Source organism: Ambystoma mexicanum, chromosome 2q, assembly GCF_040938575.1.
Source record: "Ambystoma mexicanum isolate Mex_15411 chromosome 2q, UKY_AmexF1_1, whole genome shotgun sequence".
Classification (NCBI taxonomy): domain Eukaryota; kingdom Metazoa; phylum Chordata; class Amphibia; order Caudata; family Ambystomatidae; genus Ambystoma; species Ambystoma mexicanum.
In genome coordinates this window covers 107,601,869-107,627,247 of record NC_090924.1, presented here as the reverse complement: position 1 = coordinate 107,627,247, position 25,379 = coordinate 107,601,869, and the positions used below count along the sequence as shown (strand labels likewise).

Genomic DNA, 25,379 nt, shown 5'->3' with positions numbered 1-25,379 from the left:
GTACCCTAATTATTATACCTTACATTGGTCAAACAAATATGTCAAGATGCAAGCACTCCCTTTCTTGCTGACATGTTAGGGCAACCAGCAACAGTTCCCTTGGAATGTGAGCAAACAAGGGAATGCTGAAGCGTAATCTGAAACTCTTTGGTCTGAAAACAATGAAAGATCACCAAGAAACGAAGGCTTCCAGGGTACATGAAAATCCACAGTATCGGCATCAAAATCATCTGATTCTGTGTCCTCCGCTGCAGTAGGAACATCAGAAAATGTTCTTTCAGATCATCCTTCAGACCTGCCTCCAAGGAGGAAAGTGTGTATACTCTGTGTGAGCATGCACCTCTGTCTGAGCATGCATCCTAGATGACTCCCTCAATGGCAAGGTTATATAACAGACAAAAAAATTGTTTGGAGTACACCCCCCCCCCCCCCCCCATTGCATTCCACTGCCAGGACACAGCTCGAACCCCAGAGTAGTGCCTTCAAAAGGAGGCCAGCTGGACCTGTAGGCAGAAAGATAGGGAGAACATTAAAATCGGATCTCAAAGTCCTATCTGAAAACAGCAGTAAGTGTCTGACAACCACATTCTCTGTGAAAATGAACACTGCTTCTCTGGGGTGAAACTTTGGGGTACTTCTGATGCAGGAGCACCCCTGGAACTGAGCATTCTGGGAACATTCAGCCTAACAACCTCAACATTTAAAGAGAATTAATTGCTGCAAATGTGGACCTGAAGTTTTGATCGTTTTATTTATTTTGTTGTAAAAAGAGCATTTTGTTTGTAACATTATTTCAAAACTATTTTGCAGGGAATATGCAGCAGCTTGTGAGTCTGCGGAGAGTCCATTTCAGGCGAATCTTGACTATACATGGCAAAGATTTCAATAATTGTGGACGTGTAATGAACACACATGATGATGTAATTCCCCTACTATGCAAGAACAAAAGGCCTTTCCCAACCTCGTGCCTTTTTTAAAAATCCAATTTTCTAAAATTGCTTAAGGGCCCAAACAGGATCCAGCCTATACTATTGTATTTTTATAAAAATATTTCAGAATTTCAATTTTTGTAAGAAAAAGCACACACTGAACAGAACTAAAGACTAATCTAGTCCTTTGCAGTCCTGCATTCAAGTCCAATCCAATGGGAGAAACGTTCTTCATTCATTTCAGATCAAATCCAATGGGAGAAACGTTATTCATTCTTCTCAGATTAAATCCAATGGGAGAAACGTTCTTCATGCATCTCATCTTTAGTGTCCCAAAGTTGCACTGCGTGATTAATAGTCCACAGCAGTCTCACGTTGGTTGTTCATTTCAATGGTCGTATAATTCTGGGGACGTCTATAAAGGAAGAGAAACGTATAGTTATTTACTGCTTGTAGAATGGAAAAGATTTGACTTCTGTGTTCTTGTTTTTCTCCCCCCCACCTGCCCCATTTACTAGGTCACTGAGGGAATCAGCAAATCCTTAATATACGAAATGAATAGAATGCCTTGTGTGAGTGAGGGAGGGGGATAGGAGGGAACCACATGGATTATTTAAGATGAGTGTATAGTGACTAAGGAAATCTGTTGGAATAGTTTGGTGGTGAAAAATCACCTAGCAGAAGACAGTGGAAGAAAACTATAGTAAGAGAAGGTGTGATACGAGAATACAATTGCTGAAATAGGGAGGGTTCAGCATGGACTTTGAAAACACCAAAACATGAACTGGGATCCCAGTATAGAGCAGGCTTGTGAGTGAAGTCCCACAGCACCACTATTCGCTAAGCCAAATCTCAGGGAGGTCCAGTATGCCATTCCTAAAAGGACACATGACAGAGTACCATGTTTTCAAGACCTAATACCCTCTTTCCTGATATAGAGGTATAAAGGGACTCAATTGCGCTGAGCGTTACTCAAAGGTTTCATGCCTTCAAATCTCATCAATGGTTATTTTATTTTTTTCATTTATACTTACTAAAAGCCACAATTCTCTCGCGTTGTCACTCACTGCGAGGCTGCAAATTACCTAGGTACCAGGAATCTGGTTTAACATCCTGTGAAATTATGAGGTTTGACTGATGACACAGCCAGGCTCCTCCACTGGCTATCCATCCCCTTCTTTCATTAACCCAATGCTTCCTGCCATCAACTGGCTGAGTTTCAAGGTAAGGTAGGGTAAGTTTAGTAAAAGAAGGGGCCTGATTTCTGCCTCTAAACCACACATTCCAGTGGCTTGTATTGTACCGACTTTGACTTCCCTTTCCTGGATATTTAGAATTTGCATATAGCGGGAGTAAACGGAAAGTGAATGCCGGAAAAAGGACAGGAAATGAATGAAAAATGGGAAATAAACATGCAAAACTGTTTGAAAATGAAGAACAAGTATTGGCTTCACTGAGAAGTGAGCACAGATAAAGATGCACACGATTTAACAAACCTCCCCTTAACCCTTTATGTAACTCCCATTTACGAGACTTATTAATTTAGGAAAAGTGAAAAACTGAAAGACTTCCAAGAGCTTCCTATTAATAACTCGCACTAAAGAAGTTAAAATAACATTTTCCAAAGCTATGCCTTGTGAGCTCAGCGATGTATGTTTTACAAAGCAAGTCATATTTTCATATAGCAATTATACCAGTAACGCAAGAGCCTTAACGATGGGCCCTGGGGCCTTTACCACCCAAACAGGCCAGCTGGATCGGGTATTATTGCTATTAGCACCCAGGGTTTGAATCCAGAGACCCGGGGTACTGACAGAAATGCATTTTGTTTGAATGAACGGGACGCCGCTAACCTAAGATAGCTCCTATGGGTCTGGAAGGCAGGGCTCCATATGGAACCCATATTCCATTTCCATGGCGGCCAGTAGGGACACTGAGCTGCAGCAGCGGAGGGGTGCAGCTGCCGAATGAATCTGGTAAGTGTGGTTGGGTGGTGGGAAGGTATTGGAGACATGAGGGGAAAGAGAGTGCAGTGAGGGGGGGGGACTAAGATGGTGGGGCAGAGAAAGCAGCCATCCAGTTGCTCGGAACGCAGGCTGAGATAGTGGGATTTATATTTATTTATTGTGCGATTGCCACATTTTTGGACTTTTAGCACATTCAACAAAGACATACATATAGTAGCAAAATATAAATAAGACAATATACATAATCCATTCACATTTGCAAATAATCAAAACATTCAAATTTAAAAGAAAAAAGAGTAAAACATGAGCCAACAAATGAAGAGAGAAGCGAAACACATTGTACATTACCTAGTATAAATCAATCTGCATACAGCTTCTTAATCGCATCTCATTTCCCTTCACCATGAAAGTGTCAATTTACCACCAGTTTAAGTTCTTTAAGAATTCTAACCACATCTACAGATAGGAAGCTCTCATTGCCTGATGATAACCTGCACCAAAACTCCTTGGTGTTTAACCAACTTGCATCATGGACAAACCTACTGAGTCTTCGGTACCTCACGTTCCAAGTGCCAGGGCAATTACATAATAGATGTTTAATTGCCTGATATTCCTTGTTATCACACTTGTCACAGATGGCATTAGTTGCCCCTTCCTTATCTCTAGTGGATTATATCTCTAGAGTAGGGAGTAGGTTTAATCAAAATCTCAGAAAAGACGTCCTTGTGTATGGGTCAGATGCTTTTTTTAAGTAGGCAGGCAAGACCGCCAGTCGTTTTTTCCGTCGCTGTGAAAGAGGCAGATCTCTTAGCCTTCTTCATACTGTCTATCGTGCCTATCCAATCACACTGTTTCATCTGTTCTTTAACTTTTAAGGGATTTTGAACAAGGAGATCACCACAACAGTCGGACCTAGTCAATATCTCACAGCATTTTAACTTAAATTTGGCCAGGAACCCATTATTCGCGCGCTACATCGAGTTTACATCCTCATACAAAGAGCTCTTTGGAGGATCTAAAATTAGTCTATAGAGGGAGATCCACTTCCACTCCATCCATGATCTAAGAGATGAAAGGCCTAGTTCGTATCTGAGGCAGACTATTGGGACACAATCAGGTAGACCTGGGGTTCGCTTCCACAGTTTGGCTTCTATTATAGTGGGATTTAGCCAGTGATGCCAGCAACCTGATTGGTTGCCTCGCCTGTCCCGGGTGCTAATAAAAAATAGTTATCTTAAGATGTCTCTTACCTTCTAATGTAATAGAGGACGAAAGCGACTATTCCTGTGAGCACTATTAGGGATGCGAGGATAATGAGTGACAGCTCCCAAGCCTGGAAAGAGCCTGCAGAGAAGAGAAAACACAGAGATTACTTAACACATCATAACTGAATCTTTCATAGTATCTGTGTCTTAAAAATGACTGAAAAACGTATTTAAGAAATGTGTGTATATTTTATCAGTGTTAGACCATCCTCTGTTGTACTCTCTTGACAATTGAAAGTATCTGTGTTCAAGCAAACAATCTCTTATCAAGCATTGCTGTTTGTTTAAACCCAGGAGAGAATTCCAGTAAGTTGAAACAACCGCTGCCCTAACTGTCAAGGTAACCAATATGAGACTTCATGAACTGTCATGCATTGTTTGATACGAGAGCTCCAAGGTTTAGTTAAGTACTAGAGATCAGACCCTCTACTGATCTTGACTGAGGGTGTGATAAGTAGGTACAGAGTGAGGCCTCCTCTGATTTGAGCCAAGTCCATGCATCGTTATGTGGCAGGTTCTTTGTTCAGCTAGCTGTGGTTACTGCCAGTGTCCACTTTGGCAGCTGGCAGGCTGCAGTACTCCACTCGCCTGCATGGGTCTCAGGCTAGTCTCTTGCATGTAACGCAGAAAACCTCGTGGGTAAACAATCCAAACATCTTCCATTTGAATTACATGTGAAATGCATTAATGCATTGCCCCTTCAAATGTTTTTTTTTTTAAATACCCGCAGTTTACAAATGATCTTTTATGTGGAAAAAGTATGTTGCACCCGTTTCATGCCCAGAAGGAAGTATCAAGAAGTCGGGTAAAGTTGAGGATTTGACAAGGTCAAGAAGGCTTAGGTTTTCCAATACCTTTGAAATGAAAAATTAAAGGTGTAATCCTGGTTATGTTTCATTTGAAAATGCCCCTGCGCTGTCCGATAAGCAAAAATTCTAGTATTCTGTAAATCGGTTTAGAAGCTTCATTTTTTATGAACATCCTAGAAATGCCATGTGTTTTTTTACCCTCTATTTTTTCATCCTTGAATGTTCCCTGTTTAAATGTTCACTTTTTACATTGTGTGCAGCAGCAAAATGCACGAGAGTACTACCCTCCCATTAATCCACAACCTCCCGTCCAAGCTCACATAAAGCGTGTTATACATTTAAAAAAAAAAGAAATTGGGTTTGTTTTAATGATAAATTGTAGATTAATTTCTTGCGGATTAATATGTATACACTGAAAAAGTGTACAGTGAATATTTTTGCAAAGATATCACTGTGTAGTGTTTAAAAATTGCACTCTAGAGTAAACGTTTACATTTCCTTGCTGCTGGACTCTGCTTCTGCCCGCTTTCACATGAAACACTTTTACCACGTCCCCATGCGCCAGGTTTACCATTCTCGTTCAACGGCATACCTGCTTCAATTAACAGGAAGTTAAATAATCCAGAATTAAGCAAGCATGCCCAGCGACAATAGATCTTCCTATTTATTTTAAAATGTGTTTATTGGCATTTTCAATAATAGCGGTTACATATCTTCCACATTGTGCCTTAGTCATGCTCAAATGCAATACATTTTATTTTTAACTTTAACAAACAACAACAACTGTCTCCTTGATATGTTCGCATGTTTCAGCCTCCCTCGTACCAGGGGGAGGGGAGAATGGAAAAGGTCGATCAGGTTGCTCGTGGGCTGCGGGGGGTGGGGAGGGTGCTTTCCCGGGGCTCATAGTGTCTCTCTTGGGTCCCTTTGAGGTTCCTTGCTTGATTTATAGGTATGTTCGTTTCGGGGCATTGGCTCAGGGTGGCTTGTCGTCGGTGGGGAGAAGCATGTTCCTAGTGAGTTCTTTCCATGCCTCGAGGGCTCTGCTGGACCCGTCTGTAGATCTGGCCACACTTTCTTCCCAGGCCTTAGTTTCGGCCAGCAACCATCGTTCTGTCTCTCCTTGCCATGCTTTAAATTGTGGTCCAGCTGTTTTTTTCCAGGACATGGCTATAGTTCGTTTGCCCAGTATGCACGCTATGTCCATAAGTCTGACTGTGTGCTTTAACTTGGCTAATCTGGGATAGGTTCCCAACAAACACTCCTCGGGCGACCATTTGTATTTGGTCATGCCTGTTTTCTCGCATGTCTGTTTCACTTTTTCCCACAGTGTCTTCGTTTTGGGGCATTCCCACATCATATGGATTAGATCTGCTTCTTCCCTCGTGCACCAGGTACAGTTTGACTGCGTTTGTCTGCTAAATTTGGCTATCCGTTTCGGAGTTAAGTAAGTTCGATGCAGTACATTCATCTGCATTTGTCGAAATCGGTGGGTTCTTGACACCTCTTTGGGAAATTAAGCGCTCTGTTCCACTCCCCCTCTGTCAATTCTCTGCCTATATCTATTTTCCATTTGCTTTTCATTTCCATGCTTCGGGGTTAGGTATATCACTCAGGTGTCTGTATATTTGGGATATTGGTCTGCATCCCTCTCCCATGTTGTATAGCAAGGTTAATAGTGATTCAGTGTCCGGTTCTTCCGGCCATGTTTCCCATTTGCTTCGTGCCGCGGCACGGACCTTCTGGTACCAGAGGAACTGTCCCGGGTGAATGCCTTCCTTGTCCTGTAGCGTGGCAAATTCTCTGAAGGTGCCTTCCTCGTATAGGTCTCCCCAGGTGTACACCCCCTCCCTTTCCCATGATCTGATTTGGTTCAGGTCGGTGGTCGTTGTGTATAGATCTGCAAGCAGTGGGATTTCTGGTGCGTAAGCCTTCTGCATGTGAGTGAGTGTTCTCGCTCTGCGCCATATGTCCCTCCCCAGGGTGACTATGTGGGGTGCTCTTCCCAGTAGCTTGGAGGGTACCCAGACAAGTTCTTTCAGGTGGAGCGGGAGACTCATGGTCTGTAGCAGGGGATTTTCATCAGTAGGTTCATCAGAAAACCATTTAGATACAAAGCTAAGTTGGGCTGCTAAGTAATATTTTTCTAAATTAGGAAGCTGAATGCCGCCCTGTGCGTATGACAGAGTTAGTGTCGACAGCGCTTTTTTGTGCCAGTTTTTTCTCCATACGAACTCCTATATTGGTGACTCCAGCAGTCAGAAAAAGGTTTTTTTGATGAAATAGTGTACGTTTTGGAACCCATATTAGAATTGCGGTAATACAATCATTTTGACTATTGAGGCCCTCCCCATCATTGACAGGGGGAGTCATGACCAGAAACTCATGGACCTGCGCAGGGCCGGGAGAGCTGCCTTTGTGTTGTGTTCATGCATTAGTGTGGGGGTGTGCATTATCTGGATGCCTAGGTATCTGAATGTGGTGGTTTGCCATTTAATCCCTACCATCGGAAGTGCCCCTATGTCTGCGCGTTTCAGGGCCGCCAGGGGGAACATGACATGATTTTGACTTGCTGAATTGGATACCAGATACTTTGGAGTAGTTATCCAGGACTTCTAGCATGGTGGGCACGTTTAGTTGTGGATCTCTAACATATATGAGGACGTCATCTGCATAAAGCAAGATGATGTGGTCTACCCCTCCTAGCCTTATGGCAGCGTCAAAGAACTGCTTCCTAAAATAGATAGCTATAGGTTCCAGCCCCAATATGTACAGCATTGGGGATAGCGGGCAGCCTTGTCTGGTCCCTCTTTGTATGTCGCAGGCTTCTGATACATATTTCCCGGACTTCACTCTAGCTCTTGGTCTGGTGTATAGTATCTGAACCCATCTAATAAACCCGGGTCCGAAGCCGAATCCCTTGAGCACGGCCTCGAGCCACTCCCAATAGATGGAGTCAAACGCCTTTATGGCATCTAGGGACATTAGTGCATATGAGCTCCCATCTTCATTAGTTTGCGCTATGATGTGTTGTAGCCTGCGCAGATTCATCTATGTGTTTCGGCCTGGTATGAAGCCGCTCTGGTCGGTGTGTATTATGTCCCCTATTATTCTGGACAGTCGCTTGGCTAGTATTGTAGTTAAGATTTTCGCATCATAGTTTAACATTGCCAATGGGCGGTAGGAATCACATAGATCTGCCGGCTTGTTTGGCTTGAGGATCGGAACCACTAGTGTTTCCCTTATTCTTTCGGGCAGTACTCCCCTCTCGTATGCCTCTTGGTATACTTTTTGTAGCAGAGGTGTAAAGGATGGCTCATATGCTTTGTAAAACTCTGAGGGCAGACCGTCCGTTCCAGGCGCCTTGCTTGTGGCCAGGGACCTAATGGCCTCTGTTATGTCTTCAAGCGTGATTGCAGCGTCTAGTATCAGAGTTTGTTCGGGGGACATCTTATGGAGCCCTATCTCATCCAGAGTGTCAGTGATCTGTCCTGGAGGGACTTGTTCCTCATGTGAATAGAGTTGTGCATAGAAGCGTTTAAAGGTGTCGTTTATGTTCTGCTGCATGTGATGTATGTTCCCATCCTCATCTCGCAGTGAGGTGGTAGGGTGCCTTGGGTGTTCCCTTCGGCATAGCTAGGCCAGCAGCCTGCCCGGTCTGTCCGCCTCAGTGTGTGTTCTATTAGTTTTGGCCGTGTAATCGAGCTTTTCTAGTCTACTCCACGTCATATCATTTTCCTCCCTGAGTTTCCGAAGTTCCATTTCCCTATTGCGAGCCCCTGTGGGCGCTGCTTCCAATTTTTCTATCTCCTTCTCCAGCTGATCTAGGTCCCTCCTGAGCTGTCTTTTGATTCCTCCTGCCTTCACAATGATTTCCCCCCTTATCACTGTTTTCAGGGCATCCCACACCGTGCTGCTATGCTCTACGCTTCCCACATTCATTTCTATGTAGCTGTCTATGGAATCTTGTAGTTCCTCCCTAAAATCTGGGTCTTTGAGAGCTTCTGCCGGCATTTTCCACATGGGAATCGGGGGTCTGGGGCCATTGTGGTTCCATGTTACCAAGAGTGGGGAGTGATCAGATATGGTTCTTCCCAAATATTGCGCTCCTTCCAGTTGGGGCAACTGTTCCCTGCCTATGAGGATGTGATCCAATCTTGTGTATAGCGTATGTTGGGACGAGTAGTATGAGTATCCTCTTAGTGTTGGGTGTGCTTCCCGCCATGCGTCTGCCAGGTCCAACCTGTCTATCATTGCGGTCAGTGCCATTGTCGCTGCTGATGGGCCCTTCGGGTGGGGAATGGATCTGTCTAGTGCCGGATCACATACACAGTTAAGATCGCCCCCCCCCCATATGAGCAGGTTATCTCTATGTTGCACAATTTTGGGATATAGTGAGTCCAGGTGGGCCGGTATATTGTTGTTAGGGAAATAGGAGTTCATTATACATATTTCTGTCTGCTCTATGTGCCCCCTTATCATTACAAACCTTCCCTCCGGGTCTACTTCTCATTTAGTCAGACGAAAGGGGAGCTGTGGGTGTATCCCGGTGTGCACTCCTCTGGCATATTTGGAGTATTTTGTGCCAAATCCCTCCCCAGTGTGTTTGGAGTTTGGCCAGTGAGTTCGCCGTGCAATGGGTCTCCTGTAATAGCACTATCATCACCCCTTTTCTATGCAGGTAAGTCTTGATTCTGTTTCTGCGGATATATGTCCCCAGACCTCGCACATTCCATGTCAATATTTTAATTGCTGTTGAGGTCATGGTGGTTTAAAGCGGGTATGGTGGTCATTCTGTTCCCCCCTTCTTTGTGTCCATGAGCCTGGTACTGGTGTTGATGATTCCTTCCCTGCATGGGTCATCCCCTCCTCTCCCTCTTTCTTCTTTCGGAGGCTTACCAACAGTAGTAACGTCCATTCTTTTTAATGGAAACTGCAAACAGTGCAACTTTAAACTGCCCCCAGCAGTTGCTTCCAACTTGCAACGCTCAGGGGTTCCCGAGCCTTCCAGGCCACTTCTAGCCTTCCGGATCAGGATGCGTGTAGGCAGATTGCCCACACTGTTTCCGTAGGGGTGGGTTGCTTCTTCGTGCTCGTGTGATCCTTCGAGCTCTCGTCCGATCCAGCTTTCGTCTCAGTAGAATTCCGCTGTAGTTTCATTGTCCGCTTTGGTGGCCTCGCTTGAGGAGGTCTCCCTATTTTCCTTGTTACGGCGGGTAGATTGTCATCCCATTTCTGTTCTCGGTGTGTCATCTTTTCCATCAGCCAGGTTGTTATGTTCCAGCCACAAATTTGCTGCGGCGGGACTCTCCAAGAATATCGCTCTGCCTTTGTGTAGGACCTTGAGGCGTGACGGTTAAAGCAGCATGTATTTTAGGTTGAGTTTCCGTAATTGTGCTTTTATTGGAATGAAGGAGTTCCTTGCTCGTTGCACAGTGGGTGTATAGTCCGGGTATATGACTATTGTCGAATCCTTCCGTTTGATTTCTCCTCCTTCTCTCGAATATCGTAGTATGGTTTCACGATCCCGGAAATTCAGAATTTTGGCTATAATTGGTCGTGGGTGTGAGCCTGGTGGTCGGCGTTTCTGAAGGGATCTGTGGGCTCTCTCCACTGAGAACCCCTGGGAAAGATTCCCTGTAGCAGTGTCTCAATGAACTCTGTCGGGTCTGGGCCCTCCAAGTCCTCGGGAACTCCTAGTATGCAAATATTATTTCGGCGGGCTCGGCCCTCGGCATCTTCTGAGCGCGCCTCCAGCCTTGCCACCTTTTGCTCAAGTTCTTGTACTTTCGTTTTAAATTCCTGGGTACCCTCCACAGTGTCCGTCGTGACCCTTTCAGTGAGGTTGCGAGCATCCTGACGCATGAGTTGTATGTCCGATTTCACCTCCTCTATCTTCCCTTCCACCGATGTGCGGAGGGCCGATATTGCATGTAGGACCTGCGCGTGTTTAAGATCCTCTTCCTGTTGTGGGGGTTCCCCCGAGGTTTCCTGGGCCTGTTGTGGTTGTCTCGGGGGTTTGGCTGTCGTGAAAGAGTCCATCATGACCAGTTTCAGTTTGCCCTTGGGGGGTGACATCTCCCTCTCCAGGGCCCTTCGGTGGCCTGTTCCAGGTCTTGATCCACAGGTTTCGTAGCCCTTGTTTACTGCCGTTAGTTAGTGCTGTAGATCTGGTGTTGCTCGGTGGGATCCCTGCCGGGTTCCCTATCTGGCCAGTGACCAGCTTCTTAGGTTGTAATGCGGGCTTCTCTGCCTCACTTTCTTGCCCGTTGGTTTGTGCTGATAGGGTGTGTTTCAAGCTGGTCTTCGGGTTGGTGTTGGGCGGGCCTCGTCTCTCTCGGTGCCCCAACTACTGGTGTCTTGTGTTTACTTGAGGCTTGTTCCAGTGAAGGGTATCCCTATGACCGTGTGTCATGCATTAACACTTGCCTCTTGATTGTCCTGTTGCTGCCGTCCTCTTGGAGGGGGCATTTGCCTGCCCGTAGTGACCAATGTGTGTTTGGGGGGGCACCGGGCTTCAGGTGGGCTGACGGTCTTCAGCCGCTTTCAGTGCAGTCCCTCAGGGGGGACCCCATGCCGCTCCAGTGCCTTCAGCTACTGCGGTGGTGCGTTTATTATTGTGCGCGTGGGCTGCTTTGTTAGGTGCAGGCCCCGGCGCCTTCCCACTGTCCAGGGGCCAAGATAAAGCAGGCCTTCCTCTCACTCCCAGGTGCTGGGAGGTCGTGTGAGGCGAGTTCGAGTGGTAGCGTGAAGGAGGGATGTGGAGGGATCCCGGTTCCGCGTTATGTATGGGGGCTTGCCACCTTCTGTTGCGCCCCCCGTGATTCCGCTCAGCCGTGCGTCTACCCGGTCTCACCTGCTTGCAGTCGGGCCGGCGCCGCAGGCGCAGCTCCTAGTCTCCTGTTCCTCCGTCCTCGGCGGGCGGATCTCGTTCCAGGCCGCACCCGCGCACCAGTCTCTCCTCGGGCTCCGGCCGCAGCAGTCCCCGGCTGCGGTTCTCCACTCTCAAGCGTCCGCCCGCTTGGGCCGGGATGCGGTCGGTGGAGCAGGCAGCTGGCTCATCCGCAGCGGCGCCCCCAGCTGCGGTAATCCGTAGGATGGCCCGGGGGGCCGAGGTTGATTTAGTTCCGCTCCGCGGTGGGCGCCGCCATCTTGGAGTCCTAGGGGCTCGGCTTCGGGCTTCTCGTTTTCTGGCGTCTGTTCTCTGATTCCGCCCAAGATTGCTGTCGAGTGCCGGCAGTCGGTTCCCCTGCAATATTCTGTCTTTGCCTCGCGTTGCAGGCTTGGAATTAGCGATAGTTATTCATTTAACTTAGGATCACGGACGGAGCTCTGTGGATGCCTGCCCTCACGGCATGCGTGCTGGCCACGCCCCCCCACAATAGATCTTCCTATGTGCCCTCAACAACATAACTCAACAATAAGGACTATTACGCACCACCTATCGGAAAACAAGCCTTACATTAACCAGAGTTCTTCTTATTATGGTATTTAGGGAGTGCAGACCTAGTTTAGAGATGCAACAGAGCGCTTTACAGAGGTAACAACAGAACAGATATACAGCTGGGGGTAGGGGACAGAGGGGCATAGAGGAGGGTTACAGCTGTACATGGTGGCTGGGAGGAGAGGTGCAGACAGCATCTAGCGAGTCAGGTGGCGTGGGGGCGACGTGATGGCCTAGGTGTTGAGGAGTAGACTCCTTGAAGAGTTGGACCTTGAGTTCTTTTCCGAATTGTAAGGTCCTCAGTGCGAGTGATGCTGACAGGGAGGATGTTCCATAGTCTTGGGGCGTAGGCAGAGAAGGCTTGTTTTTTGGTCCTAGGGAGACTGCCTTATGATGAATCAAGACTAGAAGCAAATTTGTGCGTGCAGTGGGAGCCAGTGAAGGTTGATGAGGGCCGGGGTGATGTAGTCGTATTTCCATAGACCCTTGATGAGGCATTTATTTATTTATTTGCATTTATAAAGCGCACAGAAACTGCCCTGAGGCGTCAGGGCGCTGTTACAGCGAGCTTGAACTTAACACAGGTAAAATTCAAACATAGTCAGTTGCAGTGGTATAGCAGATTACATACTCTGAGTGCAGCATTGAGAATGACAAGTAGTAGAAGACAGAGCGGGTCAAGTATTATGCTTTGCTATGGTTACAGTGCAATAGCGTAATTATACAGGCTGTTATAGAACATTAGTGGAATAGGAAGGTTTTTAGGTTTTTGCGAAAGGTGGTGTATGATTTTTCATTCCTTAGTGAGGTTGGCAGGGCATTCCAATTTTCGGGTGCGAGGTGTTGGAAGCTAGACCCTCCGGCTTTGGTTCTTTTGAATGTAGGAACATAGATCTGGTTGGCGCGGTGGGCTCTAGTGGGTCTGTTAGAGGAGTTGCGGGTGATTCTTTCCGAGAGGTAGGGTGGGGCATCAGATGTAAGGCATCTATGTTTGATGGCCATGGTTTTAAAGAGAAATACGTTCCTTAACCAGTAGCCAATGGGCCTCTTTCCTTGCTTGAGAGATGTGTTCCCTTTTGGGAATGGACAGCGCTGCCCGGAGAGCGTTGTCTTGCGTGATTTGGAGTTTTTTTTTATATTGTTGACCGAGGTGCTTAGGAATAGGGCATTACAATAGTCCAGTTTAGTACCTTTTTTGGCTCTGGCTATGGATAGGAAGTTTTTGGTGGAGAGAAAGGGCTTGACTGCGTTGATCATCTTGGTGGTGAGCGCAGAGGAGGAGGCTATGGCGTTGACCTGGCGAGACATGGTGGACACCTAGGGTTTTGACAGTCTTGGAAACTGTAATGATGGAATTGTCGATGTTGAAGGTTTTATATTGCGGGGGGAGTTTGTTGAGAGTTTCGGTAGTACCTACTATAAGGATATCAGTTTTGTCTCCGTTTAGGCAAAGGCCGTTGGCAGCCATCCAGGTTTGGATGGCTGTGTAAATTTTGGTTAGGGCTGTCGCATCTTCTTCATAGGTCCCAGTTAGTGGGAGTAGAACCTGCGTGTTGTCCGCAAAGTTGGTGTACGCTATGTTGCGACAGTCAAGATCATTGAAGAGTGGAAGGGTAAATATATTGTAGAGTGTGGGGGCGGTGCAGAGGCCCTGAGGGACGCCACAGTGGATGATAGTAAGGGATGCAGAGGCTGTGTCATGCGGCTGCGTGTAGGACATTTCCTCAGGGGCATTAGGGAGGACGACGGGAGTCCTTGGATGAGGGCATTGCCCCCATCCAGGTGGGATAGGACCAGTGCTTGAACGGTGGATTTAAAGCTGTTCAGAGGGAGTGAGGGAGGGCATGACTTCGCAGGAGTGAGAGCTGATCCTGAGCTATCAGAGTTTTTTTTAGCTATGTGTGTCTTGAAGGAGAGGTGTTTGTCGATTGTGCAACCCGAAGTTGAGCTCGGGTGTGAAGCCCTAACGGTTCATGGTTAATAACTAGCTCTGTATGTCTGAGAGTTCAGTGTTGTTGGTGAGGAGTAGGAATTCGGTTTTGGAAGGGTTGAGCTTCAAGTATGCATTGATCATCCGAGACTGGATCAGCGAGAGGCAGGGTTTGAGCCTGTGGATGTCCTTGATGGAGTTGATCTTGAGGTAGAGCTGTGTCTCGTTGACACATTGGTGGGTGTGGATGTTTTGTGTGGCTAGGAGGGCTCCCAGCAGCTCCATATTTAGATTGAAGATCACTGGGGAGAGGATTGAACCCTGCTGGACTCCACAGGTACAATGGCGATCTTGAGGAGTCCATCTGAACTGCTGGCGAGGTAGGACTTGAACCAACGTTGGACAAGGTTGCTGATCCCTATGCACAAATGTAGGTTGTGTAGGGTGTCCGAGAGCCTGCTGGTCTACTGTGTTGAAAGCAGCTGAGAGGGGGAGTAGAACCAGGAGGCACGGGTGGCCGTTATCAAGGTTGTTGAGGGCATCAACAACCTGTATGGTTGCCGCCTCTGTGCTTCATCTGGGTCTGAACCCAGATTGATGGGTTTGGAGGAGATTGTTGGCGTCTGTGTTGCTGCAGTTGCACGGCTACCACTTTCTCATGATCTTACCATAGAAGGGTGATGGGAGGAGGATAGTTACCTAGGTTGTCGGAATCCAGAGTGGGTTTCTTTAGTAGAGGGAGGATTTGCCCCATCTTTATGGTCGATGGGACGCTTCTTTAAATTTGGCAGCTGTTGATTATCTCCAGGTAGGGAAGGAGAGATTCTGCGGGGAGGGTCTTGAGGATGGATACTGGGAGGATGTCTGTATAGGATGTGGCTTTGTGGGCAGCCAGGGTTTCTACTAGGTCCTATCTAGAGAGTGTCTTGAATGTTGTCCAGGCTGCTGTGATTTCACAACGAGGAACGTGAGGTGGGTCTGTGGCTGCAGAGCTAGTGTCTGTGCTGGTGAATCTTGCTGATTTTGTCAATGAAGAAGGTGTTGATGGGGGGGATTTTTCGATGGAGTGTGGTATGGCAGGGTCAGGTAGCGGGTTGACACTGTGCATAACCATTTTGAACAGGGCCATGTTTTTGTTGTCGGCTTCTGCTATGGTGTTCTGATAGTAGAATGCCTTGGCTGTGTTGATTAGTATTTGGCTGGTTGCTCAAAGTTCCTTGAGTGCCAGGTTGGATGATGTCCTGGAGCGGTGCCAGGTTTTCTCTTGTTTCCGGATTACTTTTTTGCTGAGGATGAGTTCTTGCATGTAACCAGCGTGCTGACTATTTCGGTTTGCAGGTGCGTTATTTCCGAGGTGCTTGTTGCTTGATGGAGGCTGAGAGGGTGGTGTTAAGTGCTTGCAGCAGATAGCTGCAATTCGATTGGGGGTGTTCGGTCCATGTGAGGTGGACATTGGCGAGGTCTTCCACTATGAAGTTCTTGAAGGACCTGCATGTTTGTCTGATGGATTTCTGCTGGGAGTGCTTAACTGGGGTGGCGTGCAGGATGTTGAAAGGCATGGCCCAGTGGTCAGACCAGTCAAGCGGGAGATGAGAGCTATAGTGGAAGGAAGGCAGTGCAGAGGTGATTAGGTTGAAGATATTTCTTGTGCATTGGGTCTTTCATGTGATGTGTGAGGCTGAGGGTGTCGAAGGCCGAGGAGAGCTTCCTTCATCGGTTTGGTGGCCTGCTGCCTGGGAGGTTGAAGTCGCCTTGGAAGATGTTGGTGTATGGGAGGGACATGGTGGTGAGCAGGCCGGTGAAGTCTCTGATGAAGGCATTGTTGGGTTTGGGTGGTCTGTAGATGAGATGGAAGGTGACTGTGTCTGTCAGGGAGAGCGGGAAGTGTCAGAAGAGGGCTTTGAAGGAGCCAATGTTGTTGACGTCAAGTCTGGTGCAGGGCCATGAGATCTTGCAGATGACTGCGAGGCCTCTGCTTGTCTTGTTCGGCCAGTCTCTGTATTGGATGCGTTAGCCATTGGGCACAAGGGCATTTAGGATGTTGGTGAAGGTGGGTGTCGGCCAGGTCTCGGTGATGAAGATTGCATCAAGGTTGTGTAGTGATGAGGTCAATGATGTCTGCTGCATGGGTGATGGCTGAGCCGACATTGGAGAGCATCAACTTCTGTGTTGTGGACGGTGAAGGGGTACAGATGGGCTTGTGGGTGAGGTTGCTGCATTGTGGACTCAGAAGGGGAAGGGAGGCAATGGTCGTTGACATTGCCTGGTGATGGTGGGGATGGCCTGTAGGGACGTCCTGTGGGGACAGAGAGAGAAAACGCATGTTGGTGCTTTCTTACCTGTTGTCTGAGAAGGGGTTAGGGCCCTGGGTACTCTCGGTCCGAACAGGAATTGCCCTAAACTTCGGCCACCCTTGATCTAAGAGTTAAGAGCAGAAAGGAAGAGGTAGGGGGCTAAGGTGGTGGTTGGGGCTTAGGCCATGTGACCTAGATCCACTTGTACCTGCTCACCAACTGAAAAGCAAAAGAGGCTGGAGGGCTGCTTTAGTGGGGAAAAAGGGCAGCTAAACGGGAAGCGTTAAAATCAATAAGCAAGACTGCCTTTGGGCACTGCTCATTCAAAACCATTGGAAGAAATGCCCCTCATCACAAATAAACGGGGGAATTCCTCTGGTTCTGCGTACTCACAATTTACAGAAATTATCCAAGATGTTTGCATATGCAAAGAATGCCTTGGTGCCAGACGTGATCCCCGATTACCACGAAGTAGCAATGGAGGCACATGTATACATAAGAGACAAGTGAACAGCCAGCTACTGACGGACTTATTAAGCAACTTCCTGCCTTACAAAGCCGATCTTCCCACCCTACACTGCACACATAAACAAGCAACTACATACTCTAGTCACATGAATACGTCCAATCCCACACCCACCAAGCTACACTTCATGATACACCCAATCCACAAAATCGTCAATGCTGATAAGGTAGAACTTGTTAGCAAGCAATAGCAACACTTGAGGCTTCTCTATGGCAACGCAAATCCCTTGTGGCCCGTCCTAAACCAACTGGAATCACACAGAGAATGAGTGCTTCCATGTTCCGCCTATTCTACTTTCACCCCTAAATCTAACCCTTGCCTGTCTCTTACAGAACTAAGTTGCACTATACAAGACCCCCTCTAGATTGTGTTACTTCTGTTTCAGATAAATATATCAAGTCTTAACTTCAACATATAGGAGTGAAATTCTTGGCGTGACAATAGTTCGAAAGGCCACCTATTCCGATGCTGAAAATTCTGCAAGCAACCGCTACACAGCTGCCAAGTCCACTTGCTTTTATACTGTGATCTCTTTGAGGGCGTCCTACATTACCATCATATTCTGGTCTGAAAGTCCCAAGTGAGTCCAGACTAGCTTCTCAGATACCAGGCAGCTAAATTGATTAATATCGGTGGGGGTGAAATACCCGGTCAGAAGGTCCCGAGACATCGGAAGAAGTAAGGGGCCCTCAATCTTGAGATTTAGTGGGGCTAATTACCAAATGTAAGTTGGCCAGTCCGGATCTATTGGGATCAAAGCGCAGTGAGTTGAACAAGTTACTTTCTTACCTGGTAACGTTCTTTCGATGGGATGTTCCTCCGACGTATTCCACATCTATGACCGTAATCACCACAGCTCTGCTGCTTCTGAAGAAAATGTTGGCATCTGCGTCCTGCGTTGATGATGTCAAAATGCTGTCCCTCGAGGGCCTCCGTCGAGCGTCGACGTCACCGGATTTTATATGTAGGACGCATGTAGCCTCAGTTGTTTTTTTTTCCCAGAACATGTGGCACCAACCTTCTGCCAGTATAACTACAGAAAACCTTGCAGAAACATAAGCTGCAATAGCATAAAAAATTCTGTAGAGGGGCAGGCTGGGAGGGTGCAACGTGGAATGCGTTGGAGGAACATCCCATCGAAAGAACGTTACCAGGTAAGAAAGTAACTTGTTCTTCGAGGGGATTGTGTCCTCCGACGTATTCCACATCTATGACAGACTCCCAAAGCAGTACCAACGTATGGAGGTGGGAAAAGAATTTAGAATTTTAGAATGCCTAATCAAATTGCAGAATAGAGGACCGCCTTACCAAAGGCCAAATCTTGCCCATGGACAGAATCCAGGGAGTGGTGTTGTACAAAATTATGGACAGAGGCCCATGTGGCTGCTTCACAATTATCATGAATGGGAACACCCCTCTGCAGAGCAGTGGAGGCAGCCACACCCCTGGTAGAATGAGCCCGTAAACCCACCGGAGAGTCCCTACCCGCCAGACGGTACATTCAGAGATTGTCAAGATGATCAACAGGACAAGGAGTCTCATAACAAATCAGGCAGTCCGGAAATAATGGTGGCGGTAAACCCGCCGCCACCGTTGTTTCCGGACCGCCTGATCCCGACTCCTGCAGGCGGGAGGTGATGTTCCCGCCAGGTTTGACCTGGCGGGTTTAACACCGACCCCGCCTGCAGGTGGACGAGGAAACACCGGCAGCATTACAAGATGCTGCCGGTGTTTCCATGATCCCCATTCCCATGAGGATTAACACCATTCCGCCTCCGTGATTCCCAGAAAACCGGGGTTGTAATGCCCCGGTAATTCCGGGAATCAGAGGTGGAATGGTAATACGAGTCTGGCGGTAACTAGGCGGTTTTACCGCCTCGGGTTACCGCCGGACTCGTAATGAGGCCCAAGGTCTGCTTAGAAACAGTTTGACCCAAACGCATTCCAGCGTATCCTACAAATAGCTGATCATCCACTCTGACCCGGGACATACATGAGATGAAGAAACCTACGCCGACACAGAGAATCGCCCCTTGAATCGTCGGTCGAAAGCTCCGCGGATTTTGACTTACAGGGTTTGGAAACCCTACCTACAGACGACTTCTTCTTCCGCTCCCGCAAGGCCTTCGACGTCAAGGACTGGCATGCATCACAGTCATCGGTGGCGTGGCTCTCGCTGAGGCACCACAAGCAGACGTCGTGCGGGTCCGTAAGCGACATCTTGGAACGCAGTCCTTGAACTTCTTGAAGCCCAACCTCTGAGTACAAAAAGATGAACACATATTTCACAATTAACCTAATACGAAGAACCGATTTAACAGGAGAAGAACCGAGGCACGCAGAGATTCCGAAGCGAACACGTTTGCGGAAAAAACGGAACTGAGGCTACGGGCGTTGTGCGTCCTACATATAACATCCGGTGACGTTGGCGCTCGACGGAGGCCCTCGAGGGACAGCGTATCGACGCAGGACGCGTCGCAGACATTTTTTCCAAAGCAGCACAGCTGTGGTGATTACTGTCATAGATGTGGAATAAGTCAGAGGACTCAATCCCCTCGAAGGTGGCTTACCGGATACCAAGCAGATAAGTCTTGTGCAGTCTGACACAGTGTGGCTGCACCAATTCTTACCTAACACTCTTTGACTGACTTTCTCTTTCATGGTCCCATGATTCTGCAAGGGGCAGCTGAGCCAGGATTGAAGCAGCCATCGGACACAAAAAGATGTTGAAACCACCAAACTAAGGTGGTTTGCCAATTCAGGAAATGTGAGGTTGCCAGTCCTATATCCTGAATCCTCCTGTGTGAAGAATACCCTGCATAAACATGAGTTCCAATTGAACCCTATGTCCTCCGTAGGGTCTAGACATGATTATTTTCTGATTGACAGTGTGTCCCAAGTCGAATAATGGGTTCAGCAACTGATTGAGGGATGCTCTTGCCTGCTGAAATGTCTCTGCCCTGACGAGCCAATCGCCCAGCTAAGGGTAAATATAAACTCCTTACACCCTCAGGTGGGCTGTGTTAGGAACGATTTTTCTTTTGGATGCTTTCCCTCCATAGTTCATGGACCCCCAATCTTTTTGCTTTGCTTTTTAACCTGTTCTGACTTTGAGGGGAAGTAAAGCATTCAGCTTCACTTCCCCTGCTTTTTACTTATTTGTTTGGAGAAACAACTGATCAGTACTGGGAAACTATGCCCTTTTATCTTTTACATTTTTGTAACTTTTTAACCTTGCACCAAGCATCTAACAATGCACTACAATGGGTATACTTGTGTATCACCCTCCTCTTTTACACTTGGGATTTTTGGTTAGTTATTTGCGCATAAAGACAAGCTGGTGGCAGCAGATATTTTGACAATTTTTGTGTTATTTCTTGTGTGCACATTTACGTACGTATAGCTACTAAATGTGGCTAGGGCCCTGAAATGACCACGCCACAAGATTTCCGCTTGTTCTTTTGCCATATTGTAATTTGGCCTTCTTCCTGACTTGCCAGGTCAGGATATCCCTATAAGGTCACGCCTTTGCCAGGGAAAGCGGCTGCTTTCTCAGGCTAATGATGCGTTTGTGTGCGTGCGTGTGTGGAGCTCAGTAAATTGGTGGGACTTTATGGTGCCCCTCTTCCACATCTGTAGAGCCAGAGAGTCGGAAGGTGTGGGGCATGAGTGAAACCAATAGTTATCCCTGATTGGACAACTACTGGCAGTTTAAATGGTGCAGATCCTTCCCATTGGTGGGCTTTGACTTGCTTCCAGGTTGGATTTTGGATAAGAGGACTCCTGCAGCCCTTTCTACAGATCAGCATTGGAGCCAAGAATCCCTCAGAGAAACAACAGACTGAAGAAGACTCCTGAAGAGGCCTGGCATCCTTCCTGCGTCTGGCCCGGTGAAGCCCTGTTGGACTACCTGATCTCCGAAGCCCCCGAGCGGTGCTTTAGCCCTTCCACTAGTGGAAACAACTAGTCCTGATGGCTTATCGAGGATCCAGCTGTACTGAGCCTTCAAAAGTGTGCCTGAATCACCCATTGTACTGACCAGCTCTTGTTGGCTACCTCACCAGAAGCGTCGCCATTCCGCGGTGGCACCCAGAACTTTAGTAGTCGCCAGCTTGTGGTACAAGTCGCCTTCCTGCCGGTTTTCAGCTTCCAAGCATCTAGGGATCCTATCATGTTTCTGCTTCCTTCCCCTCTCCTAGCAAGACCCCCAGCACTATTTACCAGACTTCTGGACTTTTTCTTTCATACCTGAATGAGTGGAGCCTTTTTCCACTCATTCATTCTTATGGGCTCTGTCTTTTGGAACTCTGTTCTGTGTTTCACTGTCCTATGGAGTCTACTTTCCTCCATATCTCTTTTAAGGTATCTGTATTTTGCTTTTGCAGAACACAGCTCCTTATGGCTAGTGTTTCTGGGAACCTGTTAGGTTCTCCTTTGAGATGCTACCTATATCCTAGAGTAATTACAGTTCTTAAGGATGGAGAGATACTTTGCATCTCTCCTAAAAGGAGATTGGCACACACCACGTTACGTTCTAGTGTGGTTGTTCTTTGTTAGCCCTTCTTGTACCGTTCTTGGAGGGGGAGGTCTGTGTGTGTGTTTTGCCTTTGGCTGGAAAACTTGGGTGTCCCTGCCTAGGCTCCAGTGTGTCTGGGCAGGCAGGAAGTGGGGGAGGAGTTTATTACTCACCTGTTCTTTGTCTGCCCGAGTGCCTGAATGGACCCGGCTCCCACTGGGGGGTCAGACTGTCCTGATTGATCAGCCACCCGCCCCTTTCTGTAAACTGCTGAGAGATTGCATAGGAGTGTGTGCTGCCACTGAATAAAAGGTGAGGTTCCTGAGATGAAGGGCAAGTCGACCACTGGAAACTGAAGTAACCGAAGAAGACCAGAGATGCCTGCAGACCCTTTGCAACACCATGAAGCGAAAACTGCTGTCCTGACCCCATTTTCTATGTGACATAGGAACTCAGAAAAGGACTCCTCCTTCCCTTTGACTGGTGGGAACAACCAGTCCCAAAACTAACTTTTTTTAATGTTTATTTTTTTAAAACTTTCTTTATTGAATTTTCAACAAATTACAAACAAACATGCCATGCACTGGTTTGCCCCGAGCGGTCCCCCCCCCGCACACCCTCTGCCATCCACTCCCAATGATTTGCTCGTTGTATGCTTATGCTATGGGTCTCAGTTGAAGAGTTACTTTCACGCGTTATCTGGATCAGCTGGACTTCGTGGTTGTGAGGAACTTTGACTGTGTGGCGGAGCGACGTTTGTGGGTCAAGATAATCTGTATACAATAACAGATAGGCTATGTATGGACCCCAAATGTCGGGTGGTCGTACATGTAATGGAAGTGTTTTAATGAAGCTGGGTACCACGTCTTGACAGTACGTGATATCATTTAGCCAACGTCGTAGGCTCGGAGGTGGACCTCTTCCCCAGTTGCATGCTACTCTTCTTCGTGCTAGGACTAGTAGGAGATTTGCTAGTTTTCGGACTTCAGTCGGTAGGTCTCTGGTTAGACCTAGCATTGCTAGTTTGGGGTCAGGGGTAGTTCTGTGCCGATTATTACTGAGGTCTTTTCCAGTATGGCACTGAGGTATTTTCCAGTACTGCACTGCAGAATGCGGCTACTATGGGGCAAGTCTATGCCAGGTGTAGGAAGTCGGCTTCCGGGCATCCACACCGACTGCATGCTGCGGACATGGTGTCTTGTTGAGCATGAAGTTTAGCCAGGCTGTGGTATACCTGATGGAGGTAGTTGAAGTGTATTTGCTTGAATCTTGCGTTGATTGCTACTTTTTTGGTTAGGTTCAGAATGTAGTTCCAATCTCCTTCTGCGATCGTGTTATTTAATGATCTTTCCCCATCTCATTTTAGCTGTTGGGTTGGGAGATTCGGCTTCTGGCTGTAGTGACTTGTAGATGGACGTTATTAAGTGGCCGTGGCCTTGAGCTTGTATCATGTTGTCTAGCAGGGGCCAGACTGGAGGTGGCTCGGGAAAGGTGGGGAGGTAAGTCTGCAGTGTGTGTCGTAGCCTGTAGTAGATGAAGACGTCTAACGCGGTGTTCCCTCCCATGGATTGAGCCTGCTGGAGGGAAAGGAATGCTCCTTCTGGGAATAAGTCATCCATGGAGTGTATTTGTAGCTTTTCTGTCCATATTTGGAAGGCCTTCTCCCCAGTGATGGGGATTCCCGGAATATGCTTGAATGGAAGGAGGGAGGGGAGGGGGAGGAGTATCTAATTAGGATTTTATTTTGTTTGGCCATCTTTTTCCAGATCGTAGACGTTGTGGCTACAATGTTCAGTGGGGTTTGTGGTGCTGGATAATTGCCGAAGATGATGGCCTGCAAAAGGTGTGGGCTTGCCAAAGCCCTTTCCACTTGGACGTGTGGTCTTATGAAGTGTGTGGCGTACCAGTGGCTAAAAAATGGAGCCCGGCAGCCCAGTAGTACCGCTCCATACCCGGTAGGGCCAGGCCTCCTTTCTTTACCCGGAGGGTCCATGTTTTGTAAGCAACTCTCGCCACTTTACCTGCCCAGATTAACTCCAGAATCAGGCTCTTGATGCAATGTAGAAATCTTTGTGATATCACTAGGGGAATGTTTGAAAAGAGGTACAGTAGTTTTGGAAGGATGATCATTTTCACTACGGATACTCTACCCCACAGTGTAAGCGGGAGCGATTTCCACCTGCTGATTTTGTTTTGAATGGAGTCTACCACTCTTTCGTAGTTGTCACGCATGATGTCTCCACTGAACCTGGATATGTAGATTCCCAGATAGCGAACCTGTGTATGTTGCCACTGGAAGCCGTAGTCGTTGGCGAACTCCTTGGTTGTGGCTGTGAGGGGGAAGATTATTGATTTGGAGTTGTTGATCTTCAGCCATGAGAAATGTCCGAACCTTAGTACCGTTTGCATCACCGGATTTAAGTTCTCATTTGCTTCTCGAAGGAACAGTCCACATCGTCGGCATACAGCGAAACGATATGCTTGAGTGGGCCCCAAGATAGGCCTCTATGGAGGTGGTACAGCCTGAGGTCCGAGGCCAGTGGTTCCATCACTGGGGCAAACAGTAGTGCGGACAGAGGGCACCGTTGTCTCGTTCCCCTCCAAAGGCGTATGTGTTACGCTCACCTGGTTCCACAGGGGCGCCACCCAGCAGTTGGGGTTCAGATGTCCCTCCTTGCGATGCCCAGATGCGACCAGCGGGAGAGTTCTGCCTGGAATACAGGTAAGCTATGTTCAGGACTGGGCAACCGGGGTAAACAGCCTCCCGCCTCCCTGTAGGTCTGCGACCCTTCTGGACTTCTCACCTTGTTTTAGATGTTGGCGGGTTCTCCGTCCTGCTGTCTTGGCAGGGGCGCGTTGAGCTTGGTGGGCAATGGCGATCGAGTTGCTTCACTGATGCCAGCCCGTCTTGAGTCTTTCAGGTAGGTCTTATTGCTGTGAATATTGCTGTTCTTGCAAGCCTTTTAAACAATGTCTTTTTCTTCCTAGGTACGCGGAAGTCCAATATGTGGCAAGGCGGAACCTGTGTTTCGCCGGTAAGTATGGGCGTTTTTGGAGCGCCTTGATGCGGTGAGTAGGCGCTATGCGCTGCACTTAAGATGCCTTGCCTTTGCTAACCTGTTATCTTTTCCTCTCCACAGGTCGCTGTACTCTCCCGGTGTATGGAATTTCTGTTGTGATGCTGACTGAGGAGCGGCCGTCGATCCGGGGGAGCGCTGGTTCCAGGATGATGGTCGGAAGAGCTGCGGACCGCTGGCGATGAAGTTCAGGTAAGCTGCTGCCTTTTTCTCACCTTGTCTTCTCCTTTCCTTTGCATGTGCTGTCCTTACGAGGTTCGTGGCTGAAGCTGAACACGGTGAGCGTTACGTTGCAGTAATGCAAACTAACGCGAAGCGTGTCAGTCTATTCAGGTGTGGTTTAAATAGCTTCAAGAAAGAAGTCCAGGTAAAATAGTCCCCATGGTACCACACCCAAAAACACTACCAAGGAGCCAGGTTGTGAGGATGCCTCCGCATGACTGGAATTAGTGAAAAGTAGTTCCCAAGCACAAGACCATATTCAAACATGAGCCTGGCGCCAAAGGTGCCAGGACTGGCCCCAAGAAGGCCTATGCTGCAATTTCTTGGGTTTAGTGGGGGAAGGAATCAAGACTCTCCCTGGCCCATAGGCTGGCCAGGGGGTCTTCAGAGTGTGGGTCGT

The 25,379-nt window shown here is 47.8% G+C and overlaps 1 protein-coding gene across 2 annotated transcripts in view; it reads right to left on the bottom strand.

The window, feature by feature from the left end:
- Nucleotides 1-732: 732 nt before the first annotated feature.
- The window catches only part of LOC138569198 (uncharacterized), a 694,078-nt gene continuing 669,431 nt past the window's right edge, over nucleotides 733-25,379 (bottom strand). For both annotated transcript variants that reach the window (XM_069646958.1, XM_069646959.1), the window contains 2 exons: nucleotides 4,147-4,240; nucleotides 733-1,344 (listed from right to left, as the gene is read on the bottom strand). In XM_069646958.1, the coding sequence (XP_069503059.1) occupies nucleotides 1,281-1,344; nucleotides 4,147-4,240 (158 nt within the window). In that variant the 3' untranslated portion in view covers nucleotides 733-1,280. The remainder of the gene's footprint in view (nucleotides 1,345-4,146; nucleotides 4,241-25,379) is intronic.